This window comes from Gobio gobio, assembly GCF_949357685.1.
Source record: "Gobio gobio genome assembly, chromosome: 3".
NCBI lineage: Eukaryota > Metazoa > Chordata > Actinopteri > Cypriniformes > Gobionidae > Gobio > Gobio gobio.
This window is the reverse complement of record NC_137099.1, coordinates 4,325,429-4,343,058: the sequence shown is the minus strand read 5'-3', so window position 1 is coordinate 4,343,058 and position 17,630 is coordinate 4,325,429. Positions and strand designations below refer to the sequence as shown.

Genomic DNA, 17,630 nt, shown 5'->3' with positions numbered 1-17,630 from the left:
CCATTACTCCATTACTTTCCTCCATTACTCCATTACTCCTTTACTCCTTTACTCCATTACTCCATTACTCCATTACTCCATTACTTTCCTCCATTACTCTATTACTCCATTACTCCATTACTCCATTACTCCTTTACTCCATTACTCCATTACTCCATTACTCCATTACTCCATTACTTTCCTCCATTACTCCATTACTTTCTTCCATTACTCCATTACTTTCCTCCATTACTCCATTACTTTCCTCCATTACTCCATTACTTTCCTCCATTACTCCTTTACTCCATTACTCCATTACTCCATTACTCCTTTCCTCCATTACTCCATTACTCCATTACTCCGTTACTCCTTTACTCCATTACTCCATTACTCCATTACTCCATTACTCCTTTACTCCATTACTCCTTTACTCCATTACTCCATTACTCCATTACTCCATTACTCCTTTACTCCATTACTCCATTACTCCATTACTCCTTTACTCCATTACTCCATTACTCCATTACTCCATTACTTTCCTCCATTACTCCATTACTTTCCTCCATTACTCCATTACTCCATTACTCCTTTACTCCATTACTCCATTACTCCATTACTCCATTACTCCTTTACTCCATTACTCCATTACTCCTTTACTCCATTACTCCATTACTCCATTACTCCATTACTCCTTTACTCCATTACTCCTTTACTCCATTACTCCATTACTCCATTACTCCTTTACTCCATTACTCCATTACTCCATTACTCCATTACTTTCCTCCATTACTCCATTACTTTCCTCCATTACTCCATTACTCCATTACTCCATTACTCCATTACTCCTTTACTCCATTACTCCATTACTCCATTACTCCATTACTTTCCTCCATTACTCCATTACTCCATTACTCCTTTACTCCATTACTCCATTACTCCTTTACTCCATTACTCCATTACTCCATTACTCCATTACTCCTTTACTCCATTACTCCATTACTCCATTACTCCTTTACTCCTTTACTCCATTACTCCATTACTCCATTACTCCATTACTCCATTACTCCTTTACTCCATTACTCCTTTACTCCATTACTCCATTACTCCATTACTCCATTACTCCTTTACTCCATTACTCCATTACTCCTTTACTCCTTTACTCCATTACTCCTTTACTCCATTACTCCATTACTTTCCTCCATTACTCCATTACTTTCCTCCATTACTCCATTACTTTCCTCCTTTACTCCATTACTCCATTACTCCATTACTCCATTACTCCATTACTTTCCTCCATTACTCCATTACTTTCCTCCATTACTCCATTACTCCATTACTCCTTTACTCCATTACTCCATTACTCCATTACTCCATTACTCCTTTACTCCATTACTCCATTACTCCTTTACTCCATTACTCCATTACTCCTTTACTCCATTACTCCATTACTCCATTACTCCATTACTTTCCTCCATTACTCCATTACTTTCCTCCATTACTCCATTACTCCATTACTCCATTACTCCTTTACTCCATTACTCCATTACTCCATTACTCCATTACTCCATTACTTTCCTCCATTACTCCATTACTTTCCTCCATTACTCCATTACTCCATTACTCCATTACTCCATTACTCCATTACTCCTTTACTCCATTACTCCATTACTCCATTACTCCATTACTTTCCTCCGTTACTCCATTACTTTCCTCCATTACTCCTTTACTCCATTACTCCATTACTCCATTACTCCATTACTCCATTACTTTCCTCCATTACTCCATTACTTTCCTCCATTACTCCATTACTCCATTACTCCTTTACTCCATTACTCCATTACTCCATTACTCCTTTACTCCATAACTCCATTACTCCATTACTCCTTTACTCCATTACTCCTTTACTCCATTACTCCTTTACTCCATTACTCCTTTACTCCATTACTCCTTTACTCCATTACTCCTTTACTCCATTACTCCTTTACTCCATTACTCCTTTACTCCATTACTCCATTACTCCATTACTCCTTTACTCCATTACTCCATTACTCCTTTACTCCTTTACTCCATTACTCCATTACTCCATTACTCCATTACTCCTTTACTCCATTACTCCTTTACTCCATTACTCCATTACTCCATTACTCCATTACTCCTTTACTCCATTACTCCATTACTCCTTTACTCCTTTACTCCTTTACTCCATTACTCCTTTACTCCATTACTCCATTACTCCTTTACTCCATTACTCCATTACTCCATTACTCCATTACTTTCCTCCATTACTCCATTACTTTCCTCCATTACTCCATTACTTTCCTCCATTACTCCATTACTTTCCTCCATTACTCCTTTCCTCCATTACTCCATTACTTTCCTCCATTACTCCATTACTTTCCTCCATTACTCCATTACTTTCCTCCATTACTCCATTACTCCATTACTCCATTACTCCATTACTTTCCTCCATTACTCCATTACTTTCCTCCATTACTTCATTACTTTCCTCCATTACTCCATTACTCCATTACTCCATTACTCCATTACTCCATTACTCCATTACTCCATTACTTTCCTCCATTACTCCATTACTCCATTACTCCATTACTCCATTACTCCATTACTCCATTACTCCATTACTTTCCTCCATTACTTCATTACTTTCCTCCATTACTTCATTACTTTCCTCCATTACTTCATTACTTTCCTCCATTACTTCATTACTTTCCTCCATTACTTCATTACTTTCCTCCATTACTCCATTACTCAAAAGTAATTTCTTTCTTAGATACCCAAAGTTGGCAGCAAAGCATCCAGAATCCAACACCGCAGGAATTGATGTGTTTGCCAAGTTTTCTGCCTACATCAAGAACCCTCGTAAAGAAGCCAATGAGGGTGAGTCTCATGGGTTTTTAGGCTCTTGTCTTCTGTAATTCTGTTTTCATTGTGTGTGTGTGTGTGTGTGTGTGTGTGTGTGTGTGTGTGTGTAGGTCTGGAGAAAGCTCTTCTGAAGTCCCTGAAGAGGCTGGATGAGTATCTGCAGTCGCCGCTGCCTGAGGAAATCGATGCCAACAGTGTGGAGGATCCCGCTGCGTCTACACGAGGGTTTCTGGATGGACCAGACCTCACTCTGGCCGACTGTAACCTGCTTCCCAAACTTCACATCATGAAGGTGCTTCCTCTCCTACAACAGTAGCTTTGCATGCACACATTTTTTCCTCAGTAATTTCGAATGCATTTGCTGGATTTCATCCGACCGTCCAGTTTAATCCCCTGCATTCTCTTGTTTGTAGATTGTCGCTAGGAAATACCGAGGTTTTGAGATTCCCGCTGACATGACCGGAGTGTTGCGATATTTGAATAACGCCTACCAGAGAGAAGAGTTCATGAACACCTGCCCTGCTGACCGGGAGATCGAGTTCGCTTATCTGGACGTCGCCAAGAAGATCAAATAGTTCAGGATGACCTGACAAGTAGTGGAAACTCATAGTACTGCTGTGGGCACCATCACATGTGTGTGTGTGTGTGTGTGTGTGTGTGTGTGTGTGTGTGTGTGTGTGTGTGTGTGTGTGTGTGTGTGTGTGTGTGTGTGTGTGTGTGTGTGTGTGTGTGTGTGTGTGTGTGTGTGATGGGTAGGTTTAGGGGCAGGGGCAGTGTGTGTGTGTGTGTGTGTGTATGTGTGTGTGTGTGTGTGTGTGTGTGTGTGTGTGATGGGTAGGTTTAGGGGCAGGGGCAGTGTGTGTGTGTGTGTGTGTGTGTGATGGGTAGGTTTAGGGGCAGGGGCAGTGTGTGTGTGTGTGTGTGTGTGTGTGTGTGTGTGTGTGTGTGTGTGTGTGTGTGTGTGTGTGTGTGTGTGTGTGTGTGTGTGTGTGTGTGTGTGTGTGTGTGTGATGGGTAGGTTTAGGGGCAGGGGCAGTGTGTGTGTGTGTGTGTGTGTGTGTGTGTGTGTGTGTGTGTGTGTGTGTGTGTGTGTGTGTGTGTGTGTGTGTGTGTGTGTGTGTGTGTGTGTGTGTGTGTGTGTGTGTGTGTGTGTGTGTGTGTGTGTGTGTGTGTGTGTGTGTGTGTGTGATGGGTAGGTTTAGGGGCAGGGGCAGGGGCAGTGTGAGGGGATAGAATATACAATATGTATGGTATAAAAACCATTACGCCTATGGAAAGTCCCCATAAAACATGAAAACCCAACATCTGTGTGTGTGTATGTGTGTAACTGCCTGGATGTGTAAATGTGTGTGCGACGTGTGTGTGTGTATGTGTGTAACTGCATGGATGTGTGTATTTTGTGTGTGCAACTGCATGCGTGTGTGTGTGTGTGTGTGTGACTGCATGCGTGTGTAAGTGTGTGTGTGTGTAACTGCATGCATGTGTTAATGTGTGTGCGGCGTGCATATGTGTGTGTATGTGTATAACTGCATGCATGTGTAAATGTGTGTGTTTTGTATGTGTGTGAGACTGCATGCATTTGTAAGTGTGTTTGTTTTTGTGAGTGTGTGTGTGTGAGTGTATGTAACTGCATGCGTGTGTGTGTGTATGTATGTGTGAGTGTATAACTGCATGCGTGTGTGTGTGTGTGTGTGTGTGAGTGTGTGTAACTGCATGCGTGTGTGTGTGTGTGTGTATGTATGTGTGAGTGTGTAACTGCATGCGTGTGTGTGTATGTGTGTGTGTGTGTGTGTGTGTGTAACTTCATGCGTGTGTATGTGTGTGTAACTGCATGCGTGTGTGTGTACGCGTGTGTGTGTGTAGGTGCGTATCTGCATGCATGTGTAAATGTGAGTTGTGTGTGTGTGTGTGTGTGTGTGTGTGTGTGTGTGTGTGTAACTGCATGCATGTGTGTGTGTGTGTGTGTGTGTGTGTGTGTGTGTGTGTGTGTGTGTGTGTGTAACTTAATGCGTGTGTATGTGTGTAACTGCATGTGTGTGTGTGTGTGTGTGTGTGCGTATCTGCATGTGTGTGTGTGTGTGTGTGTGTGTGTGTGTGTGTGTGTGTGTGTGTGTGTGTGTGTGTGTGTGTGTGTGTGTGTGTGTGTGTGTGTGTGTGTGTGTGTGTGTGTGTGTGTGTGTGTGCGTTTGTGCGCTCACTGGTGGAGCTGCATTATTACTATGGTGTATTGATCATAAATCGGTAGATTGGCATCGTTTTCCTTCAATCAATGGCAGGACCAGGAAAACAGAGAGAGAGAGAGATGAAATATTCTGTCAGTTAGTGCTCTATACAACTCCATAATTATGTATCTTATCTGTCTTCATGGATGATAAAGATACACTAGATATGGTATATTCATAATGTTCACCATGGCCTTGACCAAAATTGATCTCATAATCACTTTTAGGCTATGGATCTCAATATTTCTGGATCTCTGTTTTTTTGTTTGTTTTTTTGCATATATATATATATATATTTTGTTCTGCATTTTTACTTATGATTCTTCTGGTCAGGCCAGTATATTTACACATACATTTTATATTTACATTTTATATTTAAAATAATAAAATGGAAAATCATGTTTATTATTTTCAATATCACCATGTATGGTTAATGAAACTCTGCTCTCATATCATCACACGAGGCTTTATTCCACAGGTTGATGGATGTTTTTGAAATGAGTCACATTTCCACGCTTAGGACGAAACTGCTTCATTGATATGTGATTGTTTTAGCTGTTTATCAGTGCAGCTGCGTGACCTCGCATGAGCGCCGCCATTTTGCAATGATCACCGAGAGAGAGATATCTGTAGAAAAATAAAGTTCTCTTTATTATCACAGTATTTTTTGCATGCTTTGTCATTTTTATTGGAGCTTGCAACAACGAAGATGTTGTAGATCGAAGGTTAACAGGGTTTCGTGCACAAAATCAAGGGTACACACGTCACAGGGGTCAGGGGTCAGAGGGGTCAGTCGTGTTACTCGTGCTCCGTTGAGAAGAGGTTAAGCATCTATGTTTGAGAACAGGATTTGTCGCTTGGCATTTCAGAGGTCGGTGAGGCGAGGGCGAGGGCGAAGCTCAGTTCTGAGAGCAGTACTTCCAGAAGCACACTGTTTTAAATAAAGAAAAATAGCAGTTAATGCACGTGTGTATCTGTCATTTTGTTATCCCGAGCAGTTGCTTTGCATCATACCTCTTTTGTTGGTTTTCTTAGCTGATGGAAGAGACTTTTTAAAGGCTTTTCCGTTCAGTTTGGGATCCATCTGGTCAGTGCTAGCCTTCGGTGAAATCCCACCGCTGTCTAAAGTTGTCGCTGTGGTGGATTTCAGGTTTCCGTCTGTCACTGCCTGCGGATTATAACATATTATTTATAGCATAAAGCACACACTGAACTTTACGCTCGTAATTGTTTAAGAAACTGAACGTACCATTTTGTTCTTTTTCCCGGTACCTCGTCCATTGCTGTTTCCTTTACAAAAATACAACAAAAGGCAATATTATATACATATAATATATAAATACATGTAATAGTAGATATGCACAATATATATTGTTATCGGCCGAAATGAAAATTTGGCCGATATATTAAAGCCGATAAATAATGTATTATTTCCTTCAGCTGAGACACTTCAGATACGCACTGTTCACCATGATGGGTTTGAATTGCTTGGAATCACTTCAAAAAAGGAAAATACAGTTCAGAGCAATATCGGCTACATAAAATACATATATCTGTCATATCGGCTACATAAAATTATGATGAGAACATTATAATTGTGTGCTTGGGATATGGCTTTTAATGCTGAGACTTTTGTTTTTGTAATCAGGCTCACAAAGATTATATAAAATTGTTGATTTAGATTTATCGGCCAATATATCTGTTATCGACTTTCAAATATAAAGAATTATCGGTTATCAGAATCAGGCAAAATGTTAATTTCAGTGCATCCCTATAAAAAAGGATCTCAAAATTATATGAAATAAAAAATTATATAAAAATTTGGATTTAGATTAATCGGCCGGTTATCGGTTATCGGCTTTCAAATATAAAAAATTATTGGTTATCGTATCGGCCACAATTTCATATCGGTGCATTCCTATATAATGTATATACATTTATATATTTGTAATCAGGCTCTCAAAAATTATAGGGAAAATTTGGATTTCGATTAATCGGCCAATATGTATCGGTTACCAGCTTTCAAATTATCGGTATCGGCCACAATTTTCATATCAGTGCATCCATATATAATATATTAAAATATATATATTTGTAATCAGGCTCTCAAAGATTATATAAAGATTTGGATTTAGATTTATCGGCCAATATATCGGTTATTGGCTTTCAAATATAAAGAATTATCGGTTATCGGTATCAGCCAAAATATTCATATCAGTGCATCCCTATAAAAAAGGATCTCAAAATTATTTAAAATCTAAAATTATATAAAAAGTTGGATTTTTTGGATCGGCCAGTTATCAGCTTTGAAATATAAAGAATTATTGGTAATCGGTATCAGCCACAATTTCATATCGGTGCATATAATGTGTATAAATGTATATCTTTGTAATCAGGCACTCAAAAATGATGGGGAAAAATAGTTTTTTCGGCCAAAATGTATCGGTTACCAGCTTTCAAAGATTATATAAAGATTTGGATTTAGATTTATCGGCCAATATATCGGTTATTGGCTTTCAAATATAAAGAATTATCGGTTATCGGTATCAGCCAAAATATTCATATCAGTGCATCCCTATAAAAAAGGATCTTAAAATTATATAAAATCAAAAATTATATAAAAAGTTGGATTTTTTGGATCGGCCAGTTATCAGCTTTGAAATATAAAGAATTATTGGTAATCGGTATCAGCCACAATTTCATATCGGTGCATTCCTATATAAAGTGTATAAATGTATATCTTTGTAATCAGGCACTCAAAAATGATAGGGAAAAATTGTTTTTTCGGCCAATATGTATCGGTTACCAGCTTTCAAATTATCGGTATTGGCCATAATTTTCATATCAGTGAATCCATATATAATATATTAAAATATATATATTTGTAATCAGGCTCACAAAGATTATATAAAAATTTGGATTCAGATTTATCAGCCGGTTATCAGCTTTCAAATATAAATAATTATCGGTATCGGCCGCAATTTCATATCGGTGCATCCCTATATAATGTATACAATTTTTTATATTTGTAATCAGGATCTCAAAGATTACATAAAGATTTGGATTTAGATTTATCGGTCAATACACCAGCTTTCAAATATAAAGGATTATCGTATCGGCCAAAATGTTCATTTCGGTGCATCCCTATAAAAAAGGATCTCAAAATTATATAAAATCAAAAATTATATAAAAATTTGAATTTAGATTTATTGGCCGGTTATCGGCTTTCAAATATAAAGAATTATCGGTTATCAATATCGGCCACATTTTCATATCGGTGCATCCCTTATATAATATACAGAAATATATACCAAGGCTGCATTAATTGGATCAAAAACACAGTAAAAATAGTCACATATTATTACAATTTACAGTAGCTGTTTCTATTCGAATATATTTTAGAATGTAATTTTACTCCAGTCTTCAGTGTCACATGATCCTTCAGAAATCATTCTAATATGAGGATTTGCTGCATTTCTGGTTATTATCAGTGTTGAAAACAGTTGTGGAAACCCTGATGCATGTTTTCACGATTCTTTGATTAATAGAAAGTTTAAAAGAACAGCATTTATTTAAAATAGAAATATTTTGTCAGTTTTGAACATTTAATGCATTTTTTTTAATATAAATTCAAACACACCTTTGGTTATGATGGTGATTCGATGGCTCAGTGTGCTGTTCACTAGCTTGTGAAACTCTTCAAGTGCACTCAACATCTTCAGCAGCTCCTCTCGAGCCTCCGGATCCCCAGTGACGGGATCAGACTCGGATTGCTCGTTTGAACCGATGGCCTCTGACAGCCTGAACAGTCTGTTCTTCTCCGTGTGCCGCAGGGAATCAGGGGAACTGGTTGTGCGGTCTCTCCTCAGAGATCCATCCATCTCCTCTCGTCCGTTATAAAGGCGTGTTAGTGTCTTTAATAGATTATTGACATCTGTGTCTAAGGTTTTGCCTCTGACACTTGGGCTAATTGTCGCTGTAATTATTTTGTCTATCGCTCTCATCGCTACAGTCTTTCCATCTCCATCAGGAAATGTCGTCATTGGTCTGGTCCTCAGGAGCTTCGCTCGTGCTGTATTTATTTCATCCGCGCCGGTTCTCCTTACATCTGGAGGGAAAGACGAACACGTTAAAGTCGGCATGAAACAGAGGTTTTCTTTTTATAATCTAAAAAACCTTTCTAAATTATAATGGAAAGGTTCTTTGAGCTCCAGTAGCTCGTCTGTTTGATTGGACCACACAGGCCAGCCTTCGCTCCCCACGTGCATCAATGAGCCTCGGCCGCCCATGACCCTGTGGCCGGTTCTCCACTGGTCCTTCATGACCCTGTGGCCGGTTCTCCACTGGTCCTCCATGACCCTGTGGCCGGTTCTCCACTGGTTCTTCATGACCCTGTGGCCGGTTCTCCACTGGTCCTCCATGATCCTGTGGCCGGTTCTCCACTGTTCCTTCATGACCCTGTGGCCGGTTCTCCACTGGTCCTTCATGACCCTGTGGCCGGTTCTCCACTGGTTCTTCATGACCCTGTGGCCGGTTCTCCACTGGTCCTCCATGATCCTGTGGCCGGTTCTCCACTGTTCCTTCATGACCCTGTGGCCGGTTCTCCACTGGTCCTTCATGACCCTGTGGCCGGTTCTCCACTGGTCCTCCCTGATCCTGTGGCCGGTTCTCCACTGGTCCTCCATGACCCTGTGGCCGGTTCTCCACTGGTCCTTCATGACCCTGTGGCCGGTTCTCCACTGGTCCTTCATGACCCTGTGGCCGGTTCTCCACTGGTCCTCCATGACCCTGTGGCCGGTTCTCCACTGGTCCATCATGACCCTGTGGCCGGTTCTCCACTGGTCCTTCATGACCCTGTGGCCGGTTCTCCACTGGTCCTTCATGACCCTGTGGCCGGTTCTCCACTGGTCCTTCATGACCCTGTGGCCGGTTCTCCACTGGTCCTCCATGACCCTGTGGCCGGTTCTCCACTGGTCCTTCCCTGGAGCACTTTTGATAGAGACTGACCACTGCAGACCGGGAACACCCCACAAGAGCTGCAGTTTTGGAGATGCTCTGACCCAGTCGTCAAGCCGTCACAATCTGGCCCTTGTCAAACTCGCTCAAATCCTTACGCTTGCCCATTTTTCCTGCTTCTAACACATCAACTCTGAGGACAAAATGTTCACTTGCTGCCTAATATATCCCACCCACTAACAGAGATCATCAGTGTTATTCACTTCAGCTGTCAGTGCTCATAATGTTATTCCTGATTGCTTTGCAAACAAGAACAAATGTAGGACGGGGCTTGACTTTGTCTGTGGGGAATTGATTGGATGGTTGTGGTTTGCTATTGGTCGATCTCATGTGAGTGACAGGTTGCCCCATCCTCGTCATTAGAGTAAGATTATGAGCACACATGAGTTAAAAAATAATAATGTTGTGCACGGATAAAACATGAATAATACTTGAATTACTGCTTTAGTGCTCAGCGGAATGCAACTCAATTAGTTTCAGCAACAGAAAAGTGTTTGCATGTCTCTAAAATCCCACTTTATGGTTGGTACCAGAATGATGCTTCCTTCTGCTCTCTGAAAGGGTTTGTCTCATTTAGTGGCGTACCGAATCTAAGTCCTGTTGACACGGGATTGTTCCCATACCCATAGAAACAAGTCAATGGGAAATGCCAATGCGCTGAGAACCTTGAAAAGAGAGACATTCCGAACATCAAACATCCCTTTAAAGGCCTTTTCTTGGCTTGGACAAACATACACGACATAACCGATGATAAATGCCTTTTGTCCGAGGAACTTTGTAACCCGTTGTTCATCATCATTCTGATCTTTGAGGTAGACGCTGACAAATCGCTTGCTCACACTCATGTACAAACACATGTGGAGCCGCTCATTGCCTGCATCCATGTTGACAGAAGTCTTGGGGAAGCCAGAGAGTTGCTTGGACGACCATTTCGGTGACGTGGTGGGCGGGTATTTTGGGCATTTGTAAACTCTGAACTTGCCACCACTCCATTAAAAACACTTTTTCATTGTTGCAATGAAAAAGTGCACTAGATGGTAAAACATTAGCACGACCTATTAGTGCATGCACTTGCTGATTTATGAATGGCCTAGTTTTCGTGCATTTAATAACTCGTGAAGATCCAGGTCAAGAAATTCTGTATTTAACCTAAATGTGATCCGCTGAGACCTGATGACCTAATTCAAGCATTGCATAACCCTACTTGAAACTTCTACTTGGGCCAATTTTAGCAGGAGGACGAGTCCAGAAGCGACAGATTTAAGGTTTGCACACACTGGAAGTGCGGACAGCACAAGACCAACAAGAGCCGGCGCCACTGGACTAATTATCTTGGTCCAGCGCCATCTCTGAGTCTGTAGGCCTGACGACAGCGAAACGAACATCCCACAGGATAGAGAGATCACAGATGAGACACCTGGAAATGTTAACTAATAGATTCCACCGTACTTGATGAATCACAGACAACTGTTCTCAAATGTTAATGCAAAGAAAGAATGATTTTAATATGCACTAATATCTGGCCAGAACAGAAATCTGAACGTTGGATAAAGCCAGATTCAAATTTCATGGTTGATTTTGTTGACATAATGGAGTTAAATGCTTTTTCATCAAGGAAAAAAAACACATTTTCACCAAGTTATTGTGAATTAAAAGATGTGAATGATATATGAATATGCTGCTGAAGTGGAGAAAACTCACAGACTTATAAAACAAAAATGAAATATACAGATAAAATACACACTTAAATGTCTGAAAAAAAGACTACACTCAAAAAAATAACTCTTTGAATGAACATAAAAAAATCATGGAAAGTATTTCCACATGATTAACTTGCTTTATTTCAGCATGATGCAGTTCTGTTATTCCAATTTAATGTACTTACGTTGGGTCAACTTAATTTATTAAGGTTGATTCAACTTATTTACTATGGTTAGGCACAGCTTCATTTAATAGTGTCACCCCAACTAATTTGCAATGTTTTGGACCAACTAATTTATTTAAGTTAGCCTAACAAAAGTGCTTAATGCTGAAAGAAAGCCATTTAATCATATGGAAATCCTTTCCATTATTTAATTACATTAATTCAAAGAATAGCTTTTGAGAGCATTTACGAAACCTTTTACAAGATTTTATTGGCTAAGATGGTTTTGTTACATCCATGGCATGCCCAGAGTAGTTTTTTATTATTAAAACAACTTTAATAGTTATTAGTAGGTCCTCACCCCAAGCGCATGCTCTACACTTCACCCAATGGTACACTCTAAAAAATGCTGGGTTAAAAACAACCCAAGTTGGGTTGAAAATGGACTAACCCAGAAATTGGGTTGTTTTAACCCAGCGATTGGTTTGTTATGAGAACACATTTAACCCAACAGTTGGGTTAAAACGACCCATTCACTGGTTTAAAACAACCCAATTGCTGGGTTAAAACAACCCATTCACTGGGTTAAATCAATTTTCACTGCTCAATTTTCAACCCAACTTGGGTTGTTTTTAAGCCAGCATTTTTTTAGAGTGTAACCTACAAAAACACTAACATAACACAAACTTTTAAATACCAACATAACAAAACATTAAGCATTAAAAAGTCTCTCAATTTTCTCATCTTGTTAAAAATGCATCAAATCGCACTTTATTTAAACATTTAGTCTTCGAATTCAGCCCCTTTGCAAAGCATGATGGGAAGTGAAAGTCTTATTTCTTAGGGTTACTTGATTGAAACATGAAAACATCAAGTAATGTCAAAGAGTAACGGTTTTAAGTTGGTTTAACATGAATCAATTACATTTGAACCAGAAACCGAATATAATAGATGAAAATAAAGTGAACAGCATCATACATCGTTTTTTTTTTGAGTGGGGGGAAAAAAGGCTCACAATTGATCAATGCATATAAAAAAAAACTATAGTTTTACCTGAATTGTCCTGAGATGTCTCTCCTAGACTAAAGATATAGAGTCATTTCTCTCTCAGATGTTTTTATGAGAAAATAATCTCTCATTTTTGACATCTCAAAAGTGTGTAAGATTTTGTCAAAGTTTTTATTTCTCCAAAGGGAAAAACATCTGAGACGAAGTTGCTTCTTGAAACATTTATAATTCCTTTTTGTGAGCGTCTGCAAGTTTGGACCGCGAGTTCAGCCTTCCTGAAGCTCAAATACAGAGCATAATGCCAAGGCCAAGGGTTCGTTTCCCAGGAAACTATATGCTAAATGCAACTGTAAGGCAACGATTTTCTGAAAGCTTTAGGATAATGTGTATTGTGAAATAGTCAAATGTATGGGGGAGAAAGCATCTGCGTTGGTTTTTGACCTGTCTTACCTCCATCATAAGCCTCTGGTTCTCCAGGCATCAACGGAGCAGCATCCAAGAGAGAAGCGGCGGAAAGCAGAGCGAACGCGGTCAATAGTTTCAACATGTCCACCTTATACATCTCAATGGCCTGAAGGTGAGACGGTCCAGTTAAATGAATGCAACTGCTTTAGATCGATCTACTGTCTCAGTCAGTCTGTCTGTCTTGTCCACCGATGCGCCTCTAAGATGAGAAGGCTTGTCAAGTGAGTATTTCACGCCGCGCTTCCTCTAGCATCACGGCTCATCCACCGGGCCTTTTAAACCGAGACACCCACACGGACAGCATCCAATCAGGCTGCTCATCCCCCCCCCGCCGCCACATCCAGGCGTTGCGTGACATTTGGGGCTGTGTTTGGTGTCGGGGTCCTGCATTGTGACGCTGGCGGCAGGCAGTGGGCCCTTCTGCGTCAGAGGCTCTTTTTACTCCGGCTCCTGTGCAAACACATTAAGAAGTGCCTTATCACTGCTTACACAGCGGCGCGCCCAATGACTTTGTCCACTCCTCAACAGGGTCAAAAGGGCCATCCCGAATCTGGACGACGTTTGATGTGTGCGCCAATGCAAATAGCCTTCATGCATATGAGAAGAAATTAGCATGAGCTGAAGGGCGTTTGACGACTGTGATGCATTTAAACTAATTATAAACTAGTGACATAAAAAAAAAAAAAAAAATGTAATGTCATTATGGTGTATTTTTTAAATATAGGAGTCCGAGAGTTTTGATGTCATTGCACAACTGTTAATAAAAAGTTGCTGCCTTAAATTTTTAAGTACAGTCAATTCGGATATTTAAGTCATTTAAACAATGAGTTGATTGTTGTATAACTTCTAAAAATTTGAGTTAAAGCAATGTAAAAACATCATATATATGATCATATATATTTTTTCTGTGTTATTTTAGTATATTAGAATATTATTATAGTGTGTTGTAATTTTATATTTTGTTTTCATTTTAATTTCACTCCGTTTTAGTGATTTTGTTGTGTGCTTTTGTCATTTTTATTCGTTTATATGAATATAGAGCTTTAATACATTTTTATTTCAGTTTTAGTTATTTTAGTACTTCAGTTTAAACTTATTTAAACTAAAGTTTTTCCATCTAGTATTTATATTTTATTTTTTGGTTTATTTCAATTAATTTTTTTTTTTTTTATTTATTTACAATATTACTGGTTTTTATGTATTTTTGATCAAACACTCTAAAAATGCTGGGTTGTTTCAACCCAATTTTGGGTCAAATATGGACAAATCCAACATTTAGGTCAACATTTTTTTTGTAAAAATGTAACCCAAATGGCTGGGTTTGTCCATATTTCAATTTAGTTGAAACAACCCAGCATTATGTCACTTTAGACCAGTACTGAACACTTTTATGAGTCAATTTGTGATACATACATATTGACTCGCTGGTGTTCTGCAGAGTTGGCAGTTGTGTGTGGTTACTAAGGTGTTGCTAGGCAGTTGCTAGGCTGTTGTGTGTGGTTACTAGGATTTTGCTAGGCAGTTGCTAGGCTGTTGTGTGTGGTTACTAGGGTGTTAATAGGCAGTTGCTAGGAAGTTGTGTGTGGTTACTAGGGTGTTGCTAGGCAGTTGCTAGGCTGTTGTGTGTGGTTACTAGGGTTTTGTAGGCAGTTGCTAGGCTGTTGTGTGCTGTTACTAGGGTGTTGATAGGCAGTTGCTAGGCTCTTGTGTGTGGTTACTAGGGTTTTTGCTAGGCAGTTGCTTGGCTGTTGTTTGTGGGTACTAGGGTTTTGCTAGGCAGTTGCTAGGCTGTTGTGTGTGGTTACTAGGGTTTTGCTAGGCAGTTGCTAGGCTGTTGTGTGTAGTTACTAGGGTGTTGATAGGCAGTTGCTAGGCTCTTGTGTGTGGTTACTAGGGTGTTGCTAGGCAGTTGCTAGGCTGTTGTGAGTAGTTACTAGGGTGTTGCTAGGCAGTTGCTAGGCTGCTGTGTGCGGGTACTAGGGTTTTGCTAGGCAGTTGCTAGGCAGTTGTGTGTGGTTACTAGGGCTTTACTTGGCAGTTGCTAGGCAGTTGTGTGTGGTTACTAGGGTTTTGCTAGGCTGTTGTGTGTGGTTACTAGGGCTTTGCTAGGCAGTTGCTATGCTGTTGTGTGCGGTTACTAGGGTTTTGCTAGGCAGTTGCTTGTGGTTACTAGGGTTTTGCTAGGCAGTTGCTAGGCTGTTTTGTGCGGTTACTAGGGTTTTGCTAGGCAGTTGCGTGTGGTTACTAGGTTTTGCTAGGCAGTTGCGTGTGTGTACTAGGGTGTTGCTAGGCTGTTGTGTGTGGTTACTAGGGTTTTGCAAGGCATTTGCTAGGCAGTTGTGTGTGGTTACTAGGGTGTTGCTAGGCAGTTGCTAGGCTGTTGTGTGTGGTTACTAGGGTTTTGCTAGGCAGTTGCGTGTGTGCACTAGGGTGTTGCTAGGCTGTTGTGTGTGGTTACTAGGGTTTTGCTTGGCATTTGCTAGGCAGTTGTGTGTTGTTACTAGGGTGTTGCTAGGCAGTTGCTATGCTGTTGTGTGTGGTTACTAGGGTGTTGATAGGCAGTTTCTAGGCTGCTGTGTGTGGTTACTAGGGTTTTTCTAGGCAGTTGCTAGGCTGTTTTGTGTGCGGTTATTAGGGTTTTGCTAGGCAGTTGTGTGTGGTTACTAGGGTGTTGCTAGGCTGTTGTGTGTGGTTACTAGGGTTTTGCTAGGTAGTTGCTAGGCTGGTGTGTGTGGTTACTAGGGTTTTGCTAGGTAGTTGCTAGGCTGTTGTGTGTGGTTACTAGGGTTTTTCTGGGCAGTTGCTAGGCTGTTGTGTGTGATTACAAGGGTGTTGCTAGGCAGTTGCTAGGCTGTTTTGTGTGGTTACTAGGGTGTTGCTCGGCAGTTGCTAGGCTGTTGTGTGTGATTACTAGGGTTTTGCTAGGCAGTTGCTAGGCTGTTGTGTGTGATTACTAGGGTGTTGCTAGGCAGTTGCTAGGCTGTTGTGGGTGGTTTCTTACTGGCCCAAATGAAAAGAGTGAACCCTCAAATAAATGAATTTATGTTCTCTACTTTTTTGCATTTTTACTCTATAGTCCTCCTCATGATTTGAGAAATCATTCATATATGAGCAATAAAACAAATCCTTCCTGAGCCTGGGGAAAGTTTTGGGTGAGAAAATGTGTGTGTTCGTGCTGGAAGTTAATGACACAGGAAGTGTCCGTTTCTGTTTGCTCTGAGCCGTGATGTCAGGAGAGCGGGACGCGGAATGCGGTCAGAGCAGACGGACGGGACTCAATGGAGGTTGCTGGGAAGAGGGAAGCTAACCTGAGAGCATCCAGTAATTCATTGCCCTTTTGGGCCTGAATACAGTCCCCACTTCTGTGATGAGAGCCTGTCTGTGAGTGAGTCTGCACTTCTCTCTCAGTAAACCTTTCCCTGCTGTGGCCAAGAGAGTCGCCTTTTCTTGTTTGTTTGTGTGTTTGTTTGTTTGTTTGTTTGTTTGTTTGTTTGTTTGTTTGTTTACCAGTGTTGGAGTCCAGACCCTGTAAGATCCAGAACAAAACCAAGACCCTGTCAGACATTCATTGAGCAACACAATTCAGATTTTGCAACCTAAAAACAAAAATGTTTCATTATACTATGGCAGATTTTGCCCTATAGAGCCAGATGTTTTCAGCTCTTCTTCCTGTCAGCTCATGATGGTGGTCATGGTTTGGGTATTTGTTATCCTCCTCACTTGCTGAAACCCTTCACTAGAGGGCGGTGTTGGATTTAATTTAGCATGTCCTGAATCTGATGCCAATTTCAGAGACAGAAACAAGATGATCTGTTTAATCTCGATCATAAATCATTTTTCAACTGCAGTATTTTAGATTATTTAACACATTTTACACTGAAAACACATCTGTTTACATACTGTGATGTATTATTTGAATTCTGAGTATGTCATTCTCCCTTTAACTTTATTGTTAATTTTAGTCCATTTTAAAATGTGACTTTCTACGGCTTTCATTCATTTATTTATTTGTCTTTTGTTCTTTCGAGTCCATTTTAAATTCAGCCGAAATCTTAAAATGTTATAAATTTGACCTTTTTTTCAAACAAATGAATCTTTATGATGCAAAAGTGACAATTATAATGTTACAAAAGATTCTATTTCTGTTCTTTTGAACTTTCTATTCATCAAAGAATCATGAAAAATGAAATGTATCA

General features: G+C 40.2%; 2 protein-coding genes across 2 annotated transcripts in view; one reads left to right on the top strand and one right to left on the bottom strand.

Moving 5' to 3' along the window:
- The window catches only part of LOC307123073 (chloride intracellular channel protein 4), a gene marked incomplete at its 3' end in the record, with an annotated part of 6,419 nt that extends 2,985 nt beyond the window's left edge, over positions 1-3,434 (top strand). The window contains exons 3-5 of the mRNA XM_079811462.1: positions 2,768-2,874; positions 2,970-3,151; positions 3,273-3,434. Of these exons, the coding sequence (XP_079667588.1) occupies positions 2,768-2,874; positions 2,970-3,151; positions 3,273-3,434 (451 nt within the window). The remainder of the gene's footprint in view (positions 1-2,767; positions 2,875-2,969; positions 3,152-3,272) is intronic.
- A 2,546-nt stretch (positions 3,435-5,980) lies between these two features.
- The window catches only part of urp2 (urotensin II-related peptide), a gene marked incomplete at both ends in the record, with an annotated part of 30,233 nt that continues 18,583 nt past the window's right edge, over positions 5,981-17,630 (bottom strand). The window contains 5 exons of the mRNA XM_079811901.1: positions 5,981-6,012; positions 6,096-6,249; positions 6,331-6,371; positions 8,722-9,189; positions 13,420-13,540. Of these exons, the coding sequence (XP_079668027.1) occupies positions 5,981-6,012; positions 6,096-6,249; positions 6,331-6,371; positions 8,722-9,189; positions 13,420-13,540 (816 nt within the window). The remainder of the gene's footprint in view (positions 6,013-6,095; positions 6,250-6,330; positions 6,372-8,721; positions 9,190-13,419; positions 13,541-17,630) is intronic.